The sequence below is a fragment of the Budorcas taxicolor genome, chromosome 1, assembly GCF_023091745.1.
Source record: "Budorcas taxicolor isolate Tak-1 chromosome 1, Takin1.1, whole genome shotgun sequence".
NCBI lineage: Eukaryota > Metazoa > Chordata > Mammalia > Artiodactyla > Bovidae > Budorcas > Budorcas taxicolor.
The window spans coordinates 9757885-9777095 of NC_068910.1; the positions used below are offsets into that span (position 1 = coordinate 9757885).

General features: G+C 49.3%; 2 protein-coding genes across 3 annotated transcripts in view; both read right to left on the minus strand.

Moving 5' to 3' along the window:
- Window positions 1-1820: 1820 nt before the first annotated feature.
- On the minus strand, window positions 1821-9465 carry C1H3orf62 (chromosome 1 C3orf62 homolog). Its single transcript, XM_052636605.1, has 5 exons — window positions 8993-9465; window positions 8246-8660; window positions 7480-7571; window positions 5764-6025; window positions 1821-2523 (listed from the first exon to the last, which is right to left on the minus strand). Exons 1-5 carry the CDS (start codon window positions 9051-9053, stop codon window positions 2442-2444), a joined length of 912 nt encoding a protein of 303 aa, XP_052492565.1. The 5' UTR covers window positions 9054-9465; the 3' UTR covers window positions 1821-2441.
- A 131-nt stretch (window positions 9466-9596) lies between these two features.
- The window catches only part of USP4 (ubiquitin specific peptidase 4), a 39538-nt gene continuing 29923 nt past the window's right edge, over window positions 9597-19211 (minus strand). For both annotated transcript variants that reach the window (XM_052636489.1, XM_052636458.1), the window contains 7 exons: window positions 16717-16944; window positions 15133-15203; window positions 14762-14880; window positions 14282-14431; window positions 13151-13254; window positions 10637-10725; window positions 9597-10237 (listed from right to left, as the gene is read on the minus strand). In XM_052636489.1, the coding sequence (XP_052492449.1) occupies window positions 10079-10237; window positions 10637-10725; window positions 13151-13254; window positions 14282-14431; window positions 14762-14880; window positions 15133-15203; window positions 16717-16944 (920 nt within the window). In that variant the 3' untranslated portion in view covers window positions 9597-10078. The remainder of the gene's footprint in view (window positions 10238-10636; window positions 10726-13150; window positions 13255-14281; window positions 14432-14761; window positions 14881-15132; window positions 15204-16716; window positions 16945-19211) is intronic.

The window sequence follows — 19211 nt, forward strand, 5'->3', positions numbered from 1 at the left end:
TAGAGAAGAGCAGTCCGCATTTGGAAATGTTTTATTGCTCTAAGTTGAAAAGTTTAATCATTTTACTTCAAAGCTGAGACCCTGTTGAGAGAACTCCACCAACATTTATTACTGTGGCCTTCTCACTGATGTTTCCTTCCAACTTTAGAATGCCAAGGCAGAACCCTCTATTCCTTAATTCTGCTGTGTTATGAAATCCTGTATTTCTTTAGAAGTATTTTATTTTGTTTAAAAGTCAAAAGGCCAGAGTGACTCAGTGTTACATGAGCTGGGTGTTTTTGTAGAATAAGCGGTACATTTAACACCTAACAAGGCTGGGCTAATTAAATTACACTGCCTGTCTCTAGTAATCATCAGGAAAGGATATTATATTTCTTATTTTATTCCTAACGGTTTAAAAAAAAAAAAACCCAACTATTATGTTCCTGCCAAATTTGGTGAGCATGACACAGCCCAGCACATCCCTGAAGCACACATTTTTGGTTCTTTGGATGCTGATAGAGATGTATGTAGCTACACAGGGGCGGATGTGGTGGGAGGTCTATTGGCCCAGGGCCCACTTAGGGGCTCCTCCTTCTATACAACCCCAGCTACAGTCTGAGGATGGAAAAGAAGCCACTTGCAGCACCTAAGTGTCTTCACAGTCAAATATCAATTTAAACATCACCTACAGAGGTCTCTGAAGGGGCTTGCCCTCCTCGTTGCCCATTCCCTTACCGTGTTTTCATTTCTCTCAGATAGTTCCATCTGAAATGATACTTTAAATCTGTATTTTGCCCACCTTGCATAGTGGAACATAAACTCCATAAGCAAGAACAGCAGCTGTAAAAAATAAAAGAACAGCATCCACCTCATCCCTACTGTATTCTCAGCATCCAGGAGTGGTGTGTCAACTGACAAATAGGTACTGAAGGCAGGGACAGCTTGCTTATCAAACAGCTCCTGGCAGCCTGTCCTGAAAGTTGGGTCTCTCCAGTAGCCCTCTGCAACTTCCCTTTTTCGTCTCAGATGTTCCAAAGGGCTCCTGACGACAGGTTTCCTATAAGATGCCCATTCCTCTCTCCCAGGCCAGCTCCCACCCAAAGTACCCAGAAAACCACAGCATTTTTGCCCTCAAAGAAAATAGCTGCTTCCTACAAGAGCTGAGCAGGTTTTAAAATTATTTTTTCATGCCAGGCCTTAGGCCAAAACTCTTCATTGAATCAGGTACTTTCCAGCTGGCCTAGCACAGGAAGTCCTTCCCCACCAGAGCTGCAATCCATTGTCAGTAGATTTCCTGAGTAAAACTTTGCTCCCTCTATAAATATTTAGCAGGAACCTAAAATATTAATGTTCTCCCACGTACTCCAGGGAGAAAGCAAATTACCAGAGCCTCAGATTGTCTCCGGATGACAGTCTTTTCAATAACGACCCACAAGCAGGTTTGGTGGCCTCCCTGGCTCCCCTTTCTGGTTCACTGGCCTTCTCTGCTGTATCAAACATCTTGTGCCTCGGTTAAGAGGAGGCTCCCTCTGCTAGCGGGTGAGCCCCTGGCCCATCATTCAGGAGGAGGGAATCCTTTTCATCAGTTTCTTTGATCATAAACAGCTCACGGCTTCTCCTGTGGCAGGATGGTGCTACCTTACCAGCACATACCTGGATGCCAAGGTGAGGGGCACAGGTCCCCCAGGTGGCCTGTCTCCATCCTCCTGGTCTCCTGACCCCCTTGAGAGTCTTCCCTGGGCTTGGAAATGCAGGGTGCAGCAGAATGTTAAGGAGGCAGGGCAGGTGAGCCAAGAGGTGGCTCCCCCACTCCCTCAGTGAGGGCAGCAGGGGGTGGGCAGCCCTGAGACTTAGAGATGAGAAGGTAAGCTTGTGTGCCTGATTATGCTGGCTGGAGCCACACTGAGGCAGACGCTTACTGACCATCAGTGCCCCAGAGCTTACCTGGCAAGAATTCAGGCTCTAGTCTTGATCTCTGTGGCTAGACAGCCAGGCCCAGAATGTAGGGAAACACTGAAATCTGGAAGGGGCTGAGGGCGGGGTCACTGTTTCCAGTCCTTGGCCACCCTTGAATCGTCCTCTTGAAAGAACTGGTGCTCTACTCTCAAGCCTCAGCTGTGGCCTCTGCTCTCTGCTGGACCTTCACTTGGCATTTACTCATCTCTTCTCCTTCCTGTCCCTTCTCCCGTCTTTTCCTCCAGTTCCCAGCCTCTCCTTGCTTCTGCAGACCACCTCCTGCCCTAAGTTTTGTCACAAAGTTTACCAATACACTGACAGAGCCGGTTTCTAGTGATTTTGGCCTCGACCCTGCAGGCAGGATGCAGCCAGAGGACCTGGAAACCCCTCCTTACAGAACTGGATGGGCCCAGCTTCTCACATGCCTTGTGCTGGAAGTTGAACTTGCAGTTGGCGACTAGCCGGTTCCAAAGCTCCTATTTATTCTTGAAGCTGCCTTGTTTCTATTTTGATTCTGCTAATCCAAACTGCAGTTTGGTGTTTCCACGGAAACAATCCAGTGATTGTTTGGCTTGCCAAGATGAACTGCGGGGGAGAGAACCAAATGACGTAAAACATTTTTAGTTTCTCAAATATCAATGTCTCCCCAAGAAGTCTTTGGTCCCAAGTTTTATTAAAATAAATGTTCTAGGCGAATTAAAAAAAAAATCTAGGCTCCTGTTATTCCTCCAGCTCAATCCCTAGAGACTGGCTCCCCAACCCTCTGCTCTGCGCAGATGAGCACATTTCTGCCTGCTGCCCTGAGGCACATGACAGAGGAGGAAGACGTCCCTTGGGCACCTTGGGGAGCCAGGGAGGCAGAGACAAGAGAAGGTGTCGCCAAGGCAATGACCATGTGGCCATCCCAGCTACTCTGGGAGTGGCATGCCGGAGGCTCAGGGCTCACCTGCTTTACCCAACAGCTGTGTTTCTACAGCGAGGAAAAACTACTCCTTTAAGGAGTCCAGGCTGGATTAGTTCTTTGGTAAACCTGAATTTTCACACAAAGGCTTTGCTAAGCTAGAGGTATACTTGTCTATCCAGCCAGGATAATCTAAAGCCCCCCCTTCTGCCCCACCCCTAACCCAGGCTCGGCCCTCATTCCCAAGTGCCACAGTCCATGTTGCAGGCAGAAAAAAAGTCCTCTCATTTCAGCCTTGTAGGGTTAGCACTGGATCTCTGCTCCCAGCAGCCACCCCCTCTGCAAAGCCTCTCCAGGGAGAACTAAGTGCTGAGAAACAGCTCTGTGAGGCCTAGAGCTTCTGGCCCTGAGGGTCCAGCACTATCAGGGAAGGGGGAGCCACTAGTGAGGGTCCTGTTGAGCCTCCTGTGCCAGCCCTGGACCTGCTGCAGTTCCCAGAAACTGTGAAGGTCACCTCTGGGCAGGTATCCGGTGAGGGATGCCCACGGCTGGTTGGCGGAGGTGAGGGTTTTAAAAACAACTCTAATTTCTTCTTTCTGCAGATGTGATTCAGGTCCACTGCAGATAAACTGAAAAGCATAGACAAAAAAAGACTAAAACCCTCCTTGTCTTCCTCAGTAATAATGTCACAAACTTGGAATCAACCGCATTAAAAAAAAAATTTGCAAATTTTGGAATAAACTCAGATTTACAGGAAAGGTACAAAAGATAGTAAGTTCAAACATATCCTTCACTTAGCTTCTCTTAAAGTTAACCTCTTGCATAACTGTGGTGTACATGTCAAAACTAAGAAACTAACATAAACATATTAAGAACTAAACTTGAGCTTGTATTTGATCCGTTTTTCCATGAGCGTCCCCTCTCCATTCCAGGACACAATCCAGGACACCACACTGCATTTAGTCAGTGTCTCCTCAGTGTCTGCTGCCGTGTGACAGATTTTGAGTTTTTCCTTGTTTTCCTGACATCGACAATCTAGGGTACTGGCCAGGCATCCTGGAGAATACCCTCCACTCTGGGTTTAAAATGAAGCCCCATCTCATTGCATCCTGTCAGGGGTGGGTGAGGGGCACAGGACAGCACGGGGGGGATGCACCTTTATCACCTGGTTAAGTGGCGTCTGCCAGGCTTGTCCATGTCTCTGCTCTCTTCCCCAGCTCTCTCCCTGGAAAGTGAGTTACTAAGTCCAGCTCACTCTCCAGGGGTAGTGATGGGCAGAGACTGGGGAGGATGGAGATTATGCTTCGCCTCCTCTCTGGGAGACGATCCACATCAATACATATTATTTGGAACTCACTGTTGGGAGATGTGGTGTTCCGAATATCAAGTCGCCCGACATGTCTCCATCCAGACAGCCCCTTCTCCTGAGTGCAGCAGCCAAGAGGCTGTAAGTATTTCTTCTTACCTGCTCCTGTCCCTCCGGTTCAGGGACTAAAAAGTGAACCCCGACGCCACCATCTGCGAGTGTTTATTATCCACTGCAGGAACTGTCAGGTGGCTTGGGAGGAGGTTCTGGTTAGCCACTCTGCCCTTGACCAGGCAGCGGAGGCCTGTTCCTTGAAGTGGCTAGGGGTCAGGCAGGTGCCTGGCTTTGCACCACTAAGAACTAGGTGCAAGGTCTCCACCTGTGGGGCCCAGATGAATCTCTAGACCTGTGGTGGTGATGGGGTGTTGCCAGCCCTGCAGCCTGCCTGGATGCTGGGTCACTAGCCTAAAATACAGCCTCGTGGGATGTCCTCAGGCCCCAGGCCTTCCTCTCCAGCTCTTTGAGTTTTATGTCATAACAAACAGCTCTGCACCAACCTTGTTGCCCCCATCCTCCCCTATGAGCCAAGGGGGTGAGCAGTTCCCTGACACTCAGCTTCTGGGAGATATCATACCTTACTCAACAGTTTATTAGTTTTCCTGAAAGAACATCATGGTTTTGAAAGATGGGTCCAAATAATCCCTGCTGGTGTCCTTTCTCTCAAGTGGTGGGGCTGGAGCCAGCCCTGCTGAGCTGCTGCTACCATGCTGACCTCAGAGGGCAGGGGCTCAGCCCCTCCCTGCCCCCGTCCATCTTATCCCAGTACAGTCACTGTCATGGGAACCACCTGTGGCCTCCTGGGGGTCCAGTCCTGGAATGGGATGGATGAGCTTCAGGTATGAAGTGAATGAGCAGGACCTGTACTCATCCCTTCCTTTCCCCACTCAGCTGAGTGCCCAGATGTCTGATGTGGGTGTATGGTGGGCTGGCCTCACGAGAATGTCCTGCCAGAACAGGAGCTGGATGCTGCCAGCTCCCTGGAAACAAGTAAGAGGCCTCTGATCTGGGCAGGGGCAAGGATGGAGGGACTGAGGCTCTGGCCATGAGGAGGGCATGATGCCCATGCAGGGGACAGGCAGCCATGTGTGTGGCTGGGGCCTGGGGCCAAGGGCCCTCTTGAGGCCAGTTCCTCCACTGAGCTGGCCTGGGATGGGCTGATCCCAGGGGACCAGGAAGCCCACACTGCTTGTGGAACTTGTACGTCTTCAGGGCCCATGGAAAAGAACTTCAAGAGACACAGCCGAGGCCCACGACCTGCACCTGCCTTGGGTACTGTGTATATTGAACAGCAATCCAAAAAACAGTCAAGATGTTAGGGGAAAAAAAAAGTGAAAAGAGAAACATTTTAAAGCAGCAGAGTTAAAAAAACCAAACAGCAACAACCAAAAAACTGGACTGTCAGCTGAAAAAGGGACACCACTAGAAGCTAAAAGGTCATGGTAATTCAGATTCTGCTAAGCCTTTGAAGTGGCCCCTGATGATTGTGACTATCCTGCACAGACATCCTAACATCAGTCTCCTACTGTAAAGAATCAAAGCTGAAGTCAACTGTCCTTACTCAATTTGGTATTTAAAAGAGGTCATCAAATTGTAGTCCTCTTCCAAGTCCAGAACAGTCTCCACGATATTGTGGTCATCGAAAGCCTGCCTGAGGCCGCCAGAGTCTGCGTCCGGGGCCTTCTGAGGGCTCTCATCCACCAGCAAGGCCCAGGCTTCGTCCTTGAAAGGCGAATCTTCACAGTGGCCACACACACGGTTCAACTCGTTTTCAAATTCTAGTTTACCAGCCAATTCTTCAATAGTTCGGATGCTTGTATGGTCTTAAAAATAAAAACATTCAGCATTAGAAATCCAGTGGGAAAATTCTGAAGGGATTTCAAGCAGAAGTTAAAAACCACAAATGGGTGGCCGTCTCCTGGGAGCGTGCAAAGCCGGTGCTCCTGACCTGGCCTGGCAGGCTGTCACATGGTAACATGGGCTTGCTGCCCCCCTTTCTAGCGCAGGTATTTACTGAGTCCCAAACAGCCACTGGTCTCCAAGGAGGATGTATCCTCCAAGTGGAAGGATACAGAGATGCATGTGCCTATTCTGGCTCTTGGGGAACTATTCCCTGACTTGTGGGGTCTTTTGAATAAGTAAAATGCTTCCTGTTGGGATTTCCCTGTCGGTCCAGTGGTTAAGACTTCATAAACTCCACTGCACAGGGCGTGGGTTCAATCCCTGGTCAGAGAACTAAGATCTAACCTGGTCAGGTGGCACTGGTGATACAGAACCCACCTACCAGTGTGGGAGAGATAAGACATGTGGATTGGATCCCTGGGTCAGGAACATCCCCTGGAGGAGAGCATGGTAATCCACTCCAGGATCCTTGTCTGGAGAAACCCATGGAGGGAGCAGCCTGGTGGGCTATAGTATATGGGGTGGCAAAGAGCTGGACATGACCAAAGCAACTGAGCACAGCACATAGCACAGAGAGCCATGGACCACAGCCAGAAGAGAAGAAAAATGCTTCCCGCAGACGGCAGGGGCCATGGAGGGAGGCAGGCAGAGGCAGCGATGACTTCCGTTCACCTACCAGGACCACGGGAGGGAGACTCGGGTCACTAGAGCAAGGGCAGGGGTCTCACTTTGTGCCCCAGGGCATACACCACCTCTCACCAGACCGCCTCCTTTCCTGCCCCATAACCCGGTGACCCTTCAGAGCCAACAGCTTTGGGCTGCTCCCAAGGCTATGTATCTCTTAATTAGAAGCTGTCTGGCCACTGTGCATTGTGTAAAAATAGGGCGCATGAAGTTCACATACAGAATATACAGATGTGTGTGTAGCAAAAAAGTGTCTACGCCAGGATATACCGCACTGTGTTAACAGTGGTTGCCTTTCTGGTGGATGGCAGAATTAAAGGGGAGGTTTGGGCTTCTAACTTTTCTTTTAATCTTGTGTTACCACCGCCCACCTGAGATGGACTACTCCCCCCCTCTTCATCTCTGCCTATGTCCTGTTTCCTTCACAAATAAACTCATCCACCAACAGTGGCTGCGGTCCTTGGCCTCCGGGGATTCACTCTAACTACATTTATGAAATGACTTGATGGATGTGACTCCTCCAGGCTATCAGCTCCATGAAGGCTCTCTGCATGGAGCCTGCTGTGAACCAAACAAATCTACCAAGCCAATGGAAGAGACCTAAGTGTTTTTTATGACACTTGCTGACTTGGGGGCTTGGGTGAAGGATCTATCCTTTCAGGGAGAGGATGGAGCAGCCCTCTGAACTCACCAATCATATCAAGCAGATCCTTTGTAACCTCTTGGCTGGAACCACTGAGTGGGATGCTTGTGTCAACTTTCACATCCTTCTCTGTATCATTCCTGCAGCCCCCGGGAGAAAAAAAAAAAGGCAGAGGATTAGATCCTCTTTCAAGAAAGTATCGGAGGTGACCTCAGTGTTAGATAAGCTTAAAGACAAACACCAGTCCTTTAAATTGCCATTTATGTTGTGATTCAAAAACTGGGAACCACTAAGTGAAGTTGACTAAAAGAATCCTAATGCCCATTAATGTCTGTGAATAAGAGCACAGATATTTTTAATACTGAAACAATTAAACGGCTTCTTCAGTCTCTGCTTCCAGGGCAGCCAAGATGGCAGGACCTGGAAATTTCAGCCCACGTGGTCCTCCTTGCTAAGAGATGATGCAAAAGTAAACAAGTTTTAATTAGCCTTTAAAAGGTTCCTAAGACCAGGCAGTTTGCAACCACGTGGGAGAAGACAAGGTCTAGGGAAGACTTAGAGGCCCTAGTGAGTGAAGTCGCTCAGTGGTGCCCGACTCTTTGCGACCCCATGGACTGTAGCCTACCAGGGTCCTCTGTCCATGGGACTTTCCAGGCAAGAATACTGGTGGGTTGCCATTTCTATCTTCAGTAGAGCCCCCAAGGGGAGAGAAAAATCTGTTATGGACCCAGCTTAGGATTTTCAACAATTTTTTTTACCCCCAGATAGGAGATCCCTCTAATTGTAGCTGTTAAACCCATGAGATTGTAATCACCTTAGACTGTCTTTTTTCCAGTTCTCTCCATCTCCTGCTGCTCGCCAAAACTGTCTTTCGGGTGCCAAAATGGAGGAACGCACCAGGATGTTTTCCTTGCTGCTCAGAGGGTTTCTTTTGGGGCAGAGCGCCTGGGGCTTTGCATTCACGGGGGCATGGTTTGGTGCAAAAGCCACGTTCTCATTCTCCAGAGCGCCAGGGATGGGAGAGAATGGAGCCGCAGAAGAGCAGGCTACCAGCGGGTGCCTCCGGCAGAGGAGCCGGTGCACGGGGAGGGGGAAGGAGAGCGGGGCGGCGTCGGGCTCCACCCGCGGGCGGCCCGAGCACTCCTGGGAATGGCTGACTCCTTCAAAGGCCCGGTCGATGGCTGCAGTCAGCTCCTTTCTGCATCTCCTCAGTTTCTCAGACATCTTCCCTACAAGCGACAGTGTCTTTATTATGTAATACACTGGAAATGCACAGAACAACGTGAGAATAGCGGTACAGATGAGGTTGTAAACCGACCACGAAGGGGTATTTATCAGTTTCCTTGAGTTTGAACCACGCCACAGGTCAAAGCCGAGAAACCCACTCTCGGGGAGATTTTCTCATCGCGGGAACAGCTGCGTCCCCACTTCTCCACCGGGGAGGGAAGAACCGGCGATCGATCGAGCCCGGCCCTCCTCCTCGGCTCCCGACCACCCCCACTCCGCTCTCAGGCCCCACCCCGTGGCCGCCCAGGGCGGAGATCCACGGCCGCGTCCTCACCCATCAGCCGGAGAAACCGCACTGCCGACCCCGCCAACGGTCGGTCGTCGCGCGCTCTCATCAGGGGATCGCGCGTGTCCAGGACTAACGAGCCCAACCCCCACGGCTAGGGTTAAAGGTCAGACAAGGGACGCATGGATGACCTCGTTCTTTGAACCCACGCAGCGTGATGGGGAAGCAGAGGGCCCACGCACGCACGGAGGGTACAGCAACAATGGCCGTGAGTAAGGCCCGGGGAAAGGGTGGGGAAATCAGACCACGGTGGCCGTGGCCGAGGCCGAGGGGCGGGGATCTCCCTTCTAACCAAAGTCCCCGGCAGAACGGGAGCCCTTTCCAAGCCCAGGAAAGCTCCTATTCCGAAGCCAACCCGGAGAGAGACGGCTGCGGGAGACCTGGTGCCCAGCAGTGTCGTGTCCTGATATTTAAGTGAGACCTAATACAAGTGCCAGACCATATATCCAACAGTCTCAATTCATCAAGGATGCTGGGAACAGAACAGAACTGCCAGGCTCCACAGGAGACTGAAGGGCAGGAAGCCTACCACCAAGCATCATTAGGGAGAAGGAAGCTGGCAATTCAAGGTGACTCAAAGGGAAACAGAAAGGGGCGTCAGTGGCTACTTTTTTGGGTATTATAAACCTATCTCGGTGCACAGTAAGGGAAAAGGGGACGACATCAAGTTTACTTGAGGTTGATTTACTGTGGGCAGACCACTGGGAGGACCAGTAACCAGCACCAGAATCCGAAACCCAGGAGGGCAGGGCGGCCCCCCACTCCATGACAGTGTGTTCCTCTCCACTCTTGGGAATCCGCCAGACACTCTCCACTGTGTGCTCCCCACCGCCAACCCCAACTCTGGAGCTCTACCTGTTTTACAGAAAATTTTTACCACCTGTATAAAAAAAAATAATTCAGCCTCTTGACATAACCCTTCTGAGCAAACAGGGTCTTTTTTTTTTTTTCTCTTCTGCTCATAAAAGGAAATTTCCTCATCTGGTTTTTAGACGGCACACTAGCAGTCTTCAGTGTCAAAGGTGTTCTCCTGGGGGGTGGCACTGGTGCTGTGGTGCAGGGGCACTGGGCAGGTCAGTTGGTGTCCATGCTGTAAGTCTCGTCATCCCCCGTGCCCTGCTGTGAGCTGCCTGGTCTTGCACTGCCATCAGAGGAGCCAGGAAAACTGAGTGACGGTGTCTTATGAAACTCATCGTCTCGACGCTGGTAAAACAGCACGTAAGCTGCTTTCGTCTAAAACACACGAGGCACAACATCCATTCACAGGTTGGAACAATCACCCATTCCCCGCAAGCTTTGGTCTCTATTCAAAACACACCACCCTCAGGGATCCGCCGTCTTGCCCTGCGCATCCACACACTGAAGTGATGGTGAAAGCCGTACCACCTAAGGCTGGCTCATGCTGACCATGCCCAGGGTGTCAGGAAAGGTAGGAGCCCTGTGACAGACTCAGGAGAGTCAAGTGTCTCATTTAGGAAGGGTCCCGGAAGGAACGGTAGTCAATTCTTTCTCTACCGCACTTAGTTCCCACTGTCCCAGCAGGATGACTCAATAACCAACTAGCCTGGGGGACTCTTCCCAGCTCTAATCCCTAAAGGTAAGAGTGGGAACCAGGTATGAGGGCCTACTCACCACTATCTGATCCTCACAGGCCAGGGACACATTGCTATCATCAAAGTAATACCATTTCCCGTTCAGTTTGTTCTTCGCGTACGCAGTGTCTGCCAAGGCAAGAGAATATGCTAGCTGGTCATCCAGAGAGGTGATCTGGCTAGCTCAGTAGGCTGGCACTCAACAACTCCAAAACATGACACATATCCAGAGTCTGAAATTAAAGGTAATTTACAGCTTGTGTCCTAACAACCGAAAGAGAACTCATCCGTAAAAAAAAGTAAGATCTTCCCTTCTCAAAAAGGCACTTAAAAGGGTAAAAATGGAGCTGCTGGGGACTAAGCCTTTAAACTGTAACTTTGGGGAAAACAGCCATGAGCACTAATTCAGAGTTAGGGGACCCATAAAAGGAGCTGATACTTTTTAAGATTTAAGCAAAACAATAGCTGTCAAAAAACATGCCAAGTCAAACACCCCCACTGTAGCCAGGACTGACAGTCTATTGTCTCTCACTGCCGCTGGAGCCGGTGGGGTTATCCCAGTGAGAGACACACTGGCGGCTTGGGTTGGCAGAGTTGGGATGTGAACAAGAAAACTTAAATATATCTGTCTTTGAAACTCTTGAGTCAAGAATCTGTGGCTCAGTAACAATTCCTCACACCCGTCCAAGTATTTTCCAGAGTGAACACTTCCGGTTTTGATTTTACACTTTCTGAGCAAGAAGTGTTCACAACAGACTCAGCAGTGATACCCGATTCCTGCTTCACTCAGACTCTCAGAAACGACTCAGTCTGATGGAGATCCGGTTTCTGGTCTCGACCTGCTGTGTGGCTCAGGCAGGCTGTTTAACTATTCTTCACTGCGGTGTTTACTGCACCAAGCGGTGGTGAAGGACACAGGACAAAGTGACCGAGAAGGTGCCAAGGGGCTGACCCTGCTGCCCATGCTTGGCGGAACAGCAACAATGATGGCTCTCAATCACGGTGTTCCAATTGTGGACCCAGTGTGGGTCTGCACACAACCAGCCTAACCTGGATAAGGAAACTGAAGCATACGGAAGCTAAGTAACGTGCCCAAGCAGTACGTCTGTATGCTAAAATAATTAAAAACGAATACAGGGGTCCAGTATGAATGAATACAGATATCAAAATTAATTTGCAGAGAAAAAAAAGTTAGAGAAGAGTAAGTGCTATAGGATGTGGTATGATCACAGGTATTGCAAGTAGCCACTCTAGAAGAGTCCCAGTTTTTAGACAGGCACAATTTTTCTTTCCCACCTGTTTCTACAGCTAGTTGGTAGTCCTGTGACCAAGTTATAGCCAATGAGACGTATGTAGAGGAGTTGAGGGGGATTTCCGGGAAGTCTACTTAAAAAGGAAGGTGAGGCCCTTTTTTCCCCTTCTTCCAATGGCCTGGGATGTAGACCTGAGGGCTGGAGAATGGGCAGCCATCCAAAGGCAGGAGGTGATATGGTGAGAATAGAGAGGCAGGAGAACAGACTTGGGCCAACAGAAAAAGCTTACCAGTACAGGAGAGAAGACTGGGGTTTGGGGCAGTTCATAATCCACCGTGAGGGTAAATGGAGCTGACCCCCCCACGGTGCCATCTCTTGGGGTCCTGACACTGGGTGTAGTGGCAGCTGTCATGGCGCAGATGCAACAGAGGAGACATGAGGAGACCCAGCTCCTCACTTCAGTGTCACTACCACCTTCCGTAAACAAGTGACCAGACAGACTAGTGAAAGTAGAAATGCCAAGTAAACCTACACGTCACAGAAATCCCGGAAAATAAAGTAGAACAAAGGAAAAAAAAAAGTAAAACGAACATTTTGGTCTCTCTCTTTCTAGGTTGTCCCCTCTCCTATCAGTTTGCCTTTTGTTTCAATGTATATAGTTGTGATACTACTTTCTGTAATGATGCAATTTTGTGTGGCTGTTTCCCCTGAACACATTCATGGGCATTTCCCCATGGTATTAATAATTTTATTTCACAATGGCTGTGTGCCATCAAGCAGATGGACAGCAGTGCCAGCTGGCTGATCACCTATGCTGTTACTATTTTCCACTAGTGAAGTGAAGTCACTCAGTTGTGTCTGACTCTTTGAGACCCCATGGACTATATAGCCCACTAGGCTCCTCCATCCATGGAATTTTCTAGGCAAGAGTACTGGAGTGGGTTACCATTTCCTTCTCCAGGGGATGTTCCCAACCCAGGGAGCGAACCAGGTCTCCCGCATTGTGGGCAGATGCTTTACAGTCTGAGCCACCGGTATAAATGGGTAAACACCTTTGTACATGAAGCTTTTCCCCAAAGTCCAGTAATTTCGAAGGATAGATTTACTGGAAGTGGATTTTTGGATTAAAGGATATGAACCACCACCCTACCAAAACAACTGAGGGGCAGCCTGCAACTTGAGGCCTGAAGAGCTGTATAAGTTAAGTCCTTAGGGCAGTGGCAGGCACAGGGAAGGCTGGTGATAGATGAGTGCCCAAGGGCGTTTCAATATCTCAGAGGGGAGCAGATGCCAGTACTCACAGTGGCCAACCCCCATGGCTCCATAGTGATTGGACACGGCGATGAGGTCGTACACATATGGCCTCGCTGACGGGTCACAGACAAACTCCGACATGTTCAGACCTCTAAGCACAGAAAACAAAAAGAACCCTTCAATACCTTAAACTGTGAGAAGTCAGAGCAATCTAGCCACCCCTTTCATGCAACAGGCTAGAACACAGGAGGCCCTCAGGGACTAACTGCAGAACGAACGGATGAAGAGTCCAGACAGAAGGCGCCCTGGGGTCTTGCTCTGACCACTGACATGTTAGGCTGGAGAAGGGAAGCCTCCTGGGGAACTCCAACCCCTGACAAGATGGCAAGGAAGGGCTCTGGGCACAGACGTGAGGGCTGTTGCAACTTTGTAGAAATGGCTATTACTGTCAGAATCACAGTTAGTGCCATAAAAATGTAAGCTAAATACTAAAACAGGCCCCTCAAAGCATTTTTTCCCCTAATGTTTTATTTCTAAAATTTTAAATATACAGAAAAAAGAGTTTGACAACAAATACCTCTATTTGTTGACTTACTGCCATCTAGGTCCTCCCACTGATATGTCATACTGCATCTATCTATCTACCTGTACACCTGCCCCTGAAGAAAGCATTTTTAAATCTGCATGTTATGGGGAACTCCTACCTTGCTGACCGACTGTGTCACTTACACTCTGTACCCTGGGACTTGAGAGGACCCAAGAAGCCAGCCAGTCCCAGCCCCTGCCCCAAGGACAGGACTGCGGTGGAGTTGTACCACCAAGGGCGGCCCCCAACAATCCAACTCTCCCCAGCAGATTACTCTCTGCGTCCTGTGCTCCTGCATTAATGCGGTGCAGCACGTTCGTGTGCTGTCCTACTGAGTCTGGGCTCCCAGGAACCAAGGACAGGTAAGAAGACCAGGTTAGTCAAGCTGCATAGGGACTCAAGAGGGGACGTGGTTCTATCTTCCCTAGACAAGGAGGGGAAATGAGCCTAAAATCCTAACTGCCCAGAGCCCAGCAACACACACATCTTAATGCAGAAAAGCCTTTGGTGGCAAAACACTCTGCCTATCTGCCCAGATGGTCTGCATGGTTTTTAATTTTCCCCAAAATACCACTGCAGCCCAGGGACCCACCTGACTGGGAACTCCACGACTGTATCAAGCTTATCCCTCCAGTATCTATTGTAGGAGAAACGTTTGAGGTGGACCACCAGGATTTTTGGCAAGGACCACAGGTCAAACTTCTTTGTGGCCTGCTGGTGCTTCTTACAGTTGGGACAGTACCTGAAACAAAAACCTCTGCTGAGTGGGGAGGCAGGGAGCCAGGGCCACCTGGGCACGCAAGCATGGAGACAACCCCGTAACATCCTGTTCTGCAACCATCAGACTGCTTCAGGGCAGCAAGGTCTCTAAGCCACCTTCCCACAGAGGGTGGCCTTCTGAGGCTGGAAAGCACAATTCACACAGAAATATGTGTTTCTCTGTCAACCATGTACAAAAGTGACAGATCCAAATAAAAAGGTCTGTGTTACATACATGGCCCCACCATGTACGTAATGATCTCCGAGCCCCAGGGTGCCTGTGTGCCCCTGCTCAGAGTGGGGAGCTGCCTACCAGGGGTCATGTTCCCCAAGGGTCTCCATGGTAGTGAAGAGCTCGATGCAGTCCCTCAGGGCCACCGCCGTCTTCTTTTTCTTCTGAGGTTGCAACATGCTGACGTGCTTCTCGTACGTCTGTGAGGAACAAAGTGCTGAGTTGGCTGAGGAAACAAAACCTCACCAGGCTGAGCCACCACCTCATGAGCTCTTGTGCCTGGAATATAACGGACTTTCTGGAGCTGCTGAGCATTTAATAACAGAATCTTTTGGTGCCTTTCATTCTCAGTCTGAAAGATAAGCCGTGAAGCCGGCTGTGGAACTGGTGAGAGAGACCTCCCCAGAGCAGAAACCAGCACATCCCCTGACCAAGAGTCCCGAGTGACCTACCTCAGACTCCTGCTCGTTGTAGTAACGGCTCCGGGTCTCACTGTCCCAGTCGATGGCTAGCGTGGACCGAGCTGTGGAGGAGGACCAGAGTGTCACTCACTACGGAAAGGCCAGCAACAGGAGAGGCTCCGCAGGCAACGTGAGGGAGGAGCACACTCAGGCTGTGTTCTAACACCTGCCCACCCAGCAGCAGCCACTGCCAAGAGCAGCGCTCTGCCTGGGGCCAGCCAACCCAGAACCCCTGGGCCCCAGAGCCTCTGGCAAAAACGTCCTCCGCGTACGCTCTAGAGGCTGCAATATACTCTAGACTCATGGAACGACACAGAATTCTGAAAGGACACAGGTCGAGATGGAATAACAGTGACTAGGTTTCTCCTCTCTTCTTAAACCACAAGAAAACCTGACAAAACAGATGACACAACTGTTTCCAGACAGTGAATATTAGGCAGAGCAAGAGTGAGATCCCTGAGAGAAGGCAGAAAATAAGGTGATGCCCACATGGCCCAAGCTTACTGCCTGGAGGCACCTTCGAGGCCATAGCATAGCAGGGGAGGAAGGAGATTTGATTCCTGGGTTGAGAAGATCCTCTGGAAAAGAGATAGGCTACCCACTCCAGTATTCTTGGGTTTTCCTAGTGGCTCAGCTGGTGAAGAATCCGCCTGCATTGTGGGAGACCTGGTTTTGATCCCTGGATTGGGAAGATTCCCTAGAGAAGGGAATGGCTACCCACTCCAGTATTCTGGCCAGGAAAATTCCATGGACTGTGTGGAGCTGGGACACGACTGAGTGACTTTCACTTCACAATAAAGAGAAGAAGCTGCCCAGACACCATGAAGCTACAGAAAGACTGACAGATATAGAGATCCAAAGCGATCTCAATAAAGATGTTTAAAAAACTCAGTATTTTTAAGTTTGTTTTTTTTTTTTACGGGAAGAAAGCAAGGTAGCTAGCTGGAGGACATGTAGCAAACCTCTTCTCCAATGAAGGAAGTTAAAGACAAGAGATGCTTTTGCAGCTCCCTTCCTGATCCTGGGTAGGCACCTTCATCAACCACATGCACTTTCAACACACAACACACACTCCACGTGGATGTCCCTTCTTGTCTACAGATCCCAATCACAGGCTCCAGGCAACAGCCTGTGAAATCCATGAGCATCCTCTAGACGGGCGGCATCTCTAGAGTATTCTCATGGAACAAAAGAAATCTGCATGTTTTCTCCTATGTCCGGGGAAATGCTGCCACCTAAGGTGGGTCACGAGAAGTGTTATCACCGACAGCAAAGGTGCTGAAGAAGGGTGGTGGGACTGAAGGGACAGTGTACTTCAGAATGAAGTCATCAAGGTCGGAAGAGAAAAGCCTGACAAGAAGGCCGAGGAAGCGGCGGCAGGAAGGGCTAGGGCCAGGTCCTGTCTCTGAAACAGTCTTTGGGGAGCCGCCAGCCAAGGATCACTCAAGTGTCTGTCCCTGGAGTCACACGATGACACCAGAGAAGCCCAATGTGGTGAGTGCTGAATACAAAGGATTTTCCAATAGACCCTAAGTCCCCCGAAGCCGAGTTTGCAAAGTCAGAGAAGGTGCTTACAGGTGAGTTTCAGTAGTTTCCCATCAGTGGCAAGGGAATTTATGTCGGCTGTGCCATAGGAGTTCACAAGGCTGAACGTAAAAAGCCTTCTGGGGCAAGGCCGGCCTTTGCTCTTCTTTTGGGTGGCCTCGCCGTGGTCACTTCCTGGCTCATCGTCCCCACTGCCCTCCGTTTCTGAGAGCTGCTCTCTGCCTTCTTCCTGATGCTCCATTTCTTCTTCATCTTCACCTAGCACACAAATGAGAAGAAACGAAAAAAAAAGTGTACGGAATTCGCCATGTCAACGCTGAAATTTTTACTTCATGCCGAACTGTGGTGCTTCCTTCCAGGTTCTGTCCTGTGCATGTGAAACTATATACACTTCTCTGCATTTACAAGGTACTTAAATTCACACGTGACCCTCTTCACAACCTGGTCAGCAGGCAAGAGGGCACTGCTATTCCACGAGGAGGATGCAGGGGCCCAGAGAGGTTCAAGGGATCAGGCGAAGGTACAAAACTGCGAGCAATCCTGCCAGTCCTGAATTTGGGCCCCTTACCACTTGGTTACTTTACTGGGCTTCACCTGACATAGTCTGACTCTTCAACTTGATCATCAGGCCCACAGACAGAAAAGGACCAAATATTTATTTGTTTTGGCCACACATCATGTGGATACTAGTTCCCTGACCAGGGACTGAATCTTCACCCTGTGAAGTGCAAGCACAGAGTCTTAACCACTGGACCACCAAGAAAGTCACCAAAAGACCAAAATTAAACACATACTCAATACTCAAGAAGACAGGCTGGTAAGAAACAATTTAAATGCAAATTTTTAAACATGATAAAGAACACAAATATTAAGTGAAAATCTTCAGTTCCTCCACAAGGAACCTGCTGACTCTCTCAACAAGAATTTCCTGAATGCCTTCCCGGTGCAGCTGCCGTGACAGGTCCCAGTAACAGGGCATACAGGATCCTCCCCTCCTTTTTTCTCTTTATTCCTTTGGAATTGCCAAGTTTCGGGAGTTTTAAGAGGGGGAATTTCCTGGCACTTCAGTGGTTAGGACCCAGTGTTTTCACTGCTGTGGATCAGGGTTGAATTCCTCATCAGGGAAGTAAGATCCTGTAAGCCAAGTGGCACTGCACAGCTCTCCCCGACCAAAAATGAGAGAGAGAATTAAAAAGAGAGAGACTGAGAGAGACAGAGCTTTAAGAGGCATTGTACAGACATATACTGATGAGTATTTTTCCCAGAGAACTGGCTGGTACATATGGCTGCAATAAAAAGATCCACGATCATATTTTTTGCTGTTGGGCAGCCAAAGGAGAAAGCTAAGGTACCAGGTACGTCATTTCAACAAAGATAGGGACAACTCCAAAAGGTGATGTAAAAGTAACAGAGGAAGAAAAGATTCAAAATAAGAAGTTTATATACTGAGGGAAATAGCAGTAGAAATGGAAACTGACGAAAGGAGGTCAGATGTGTATTGTCCATAAAAATTCACTTTCAAGGACAGTGTGTCTTGGGACCGTTCATGAGGAAGGACAAGTCATGCCCAGGATAACACAGCACAGTTCCCTGCCAGGCCCCAGGAAGAGCAGAGCCATGGGTGAGGGTGTGACACGGGTCCCCATGAACAGCACTCTGAAACAGCCAGTGTCACAGAGATTCCTTCCCTAACCAGCTCACTTCACTCCTGGAGCATGGCACTGTGCCGGGGACACCCAGAGACTCAGCAGGGCACAGCCACCATGGACCTAACAAGCAGCCGTGACAGTAAAGAAGTCAGAATTATTTCAACATTAAACAAGAGTTTGAAGCCTACACACCAAGACTCACTGCCGGGATTTGAAAGGCGGCAGTAATTCTTCCTAATTAGGAGAATGACAGATGGAATGTCTAAGAAACTAGGCTAAGTGTGTAACAGCAGCAAATACTTACATGGTGCTATTATTAACTGAGCATCTAGTATGTGCCAGATACTCTAACCACACTACCTCATTAAATTGTAACTTCAACTCTGTGAAGCTGTTGTCATCATCCCATTTTGCAGATGGATAAATCAAGATACAAAGGGATACAGTGACTTCTTGAAGTACACCTCCACACTTCAAGCTGGGAGTGCCACAACTTCCAGAGCACCAAGAACCTACAAGTCACCGCAGGTCTGCTAAGAGAATATCACTACCCTCCAACATCTCTGCTTGTGGGACTTCTGCACAAAATAACGCTTCTGTTCGTCCCTAGTGGGATGAGGACATGATATTCTGGGCAAGAATAGGAGTACAATTATGATAAACACATCACTCACTCGGACAATTTGGAACATCCTGCCAGGAACGAGTCTATGGTTGTTACTTTTTTAATGTCAGTTTCTCACTTTTCGGGACTGTGCATGTAGTGCAGAAATGTGGGCATTTGCAACTGAGAATTTATATATTCAGCTCTTCGCGAAGCATAGGAATTGGAGGACATTTCCGGTTTTATAGGAATAAAGCCACCACATCAGTCAC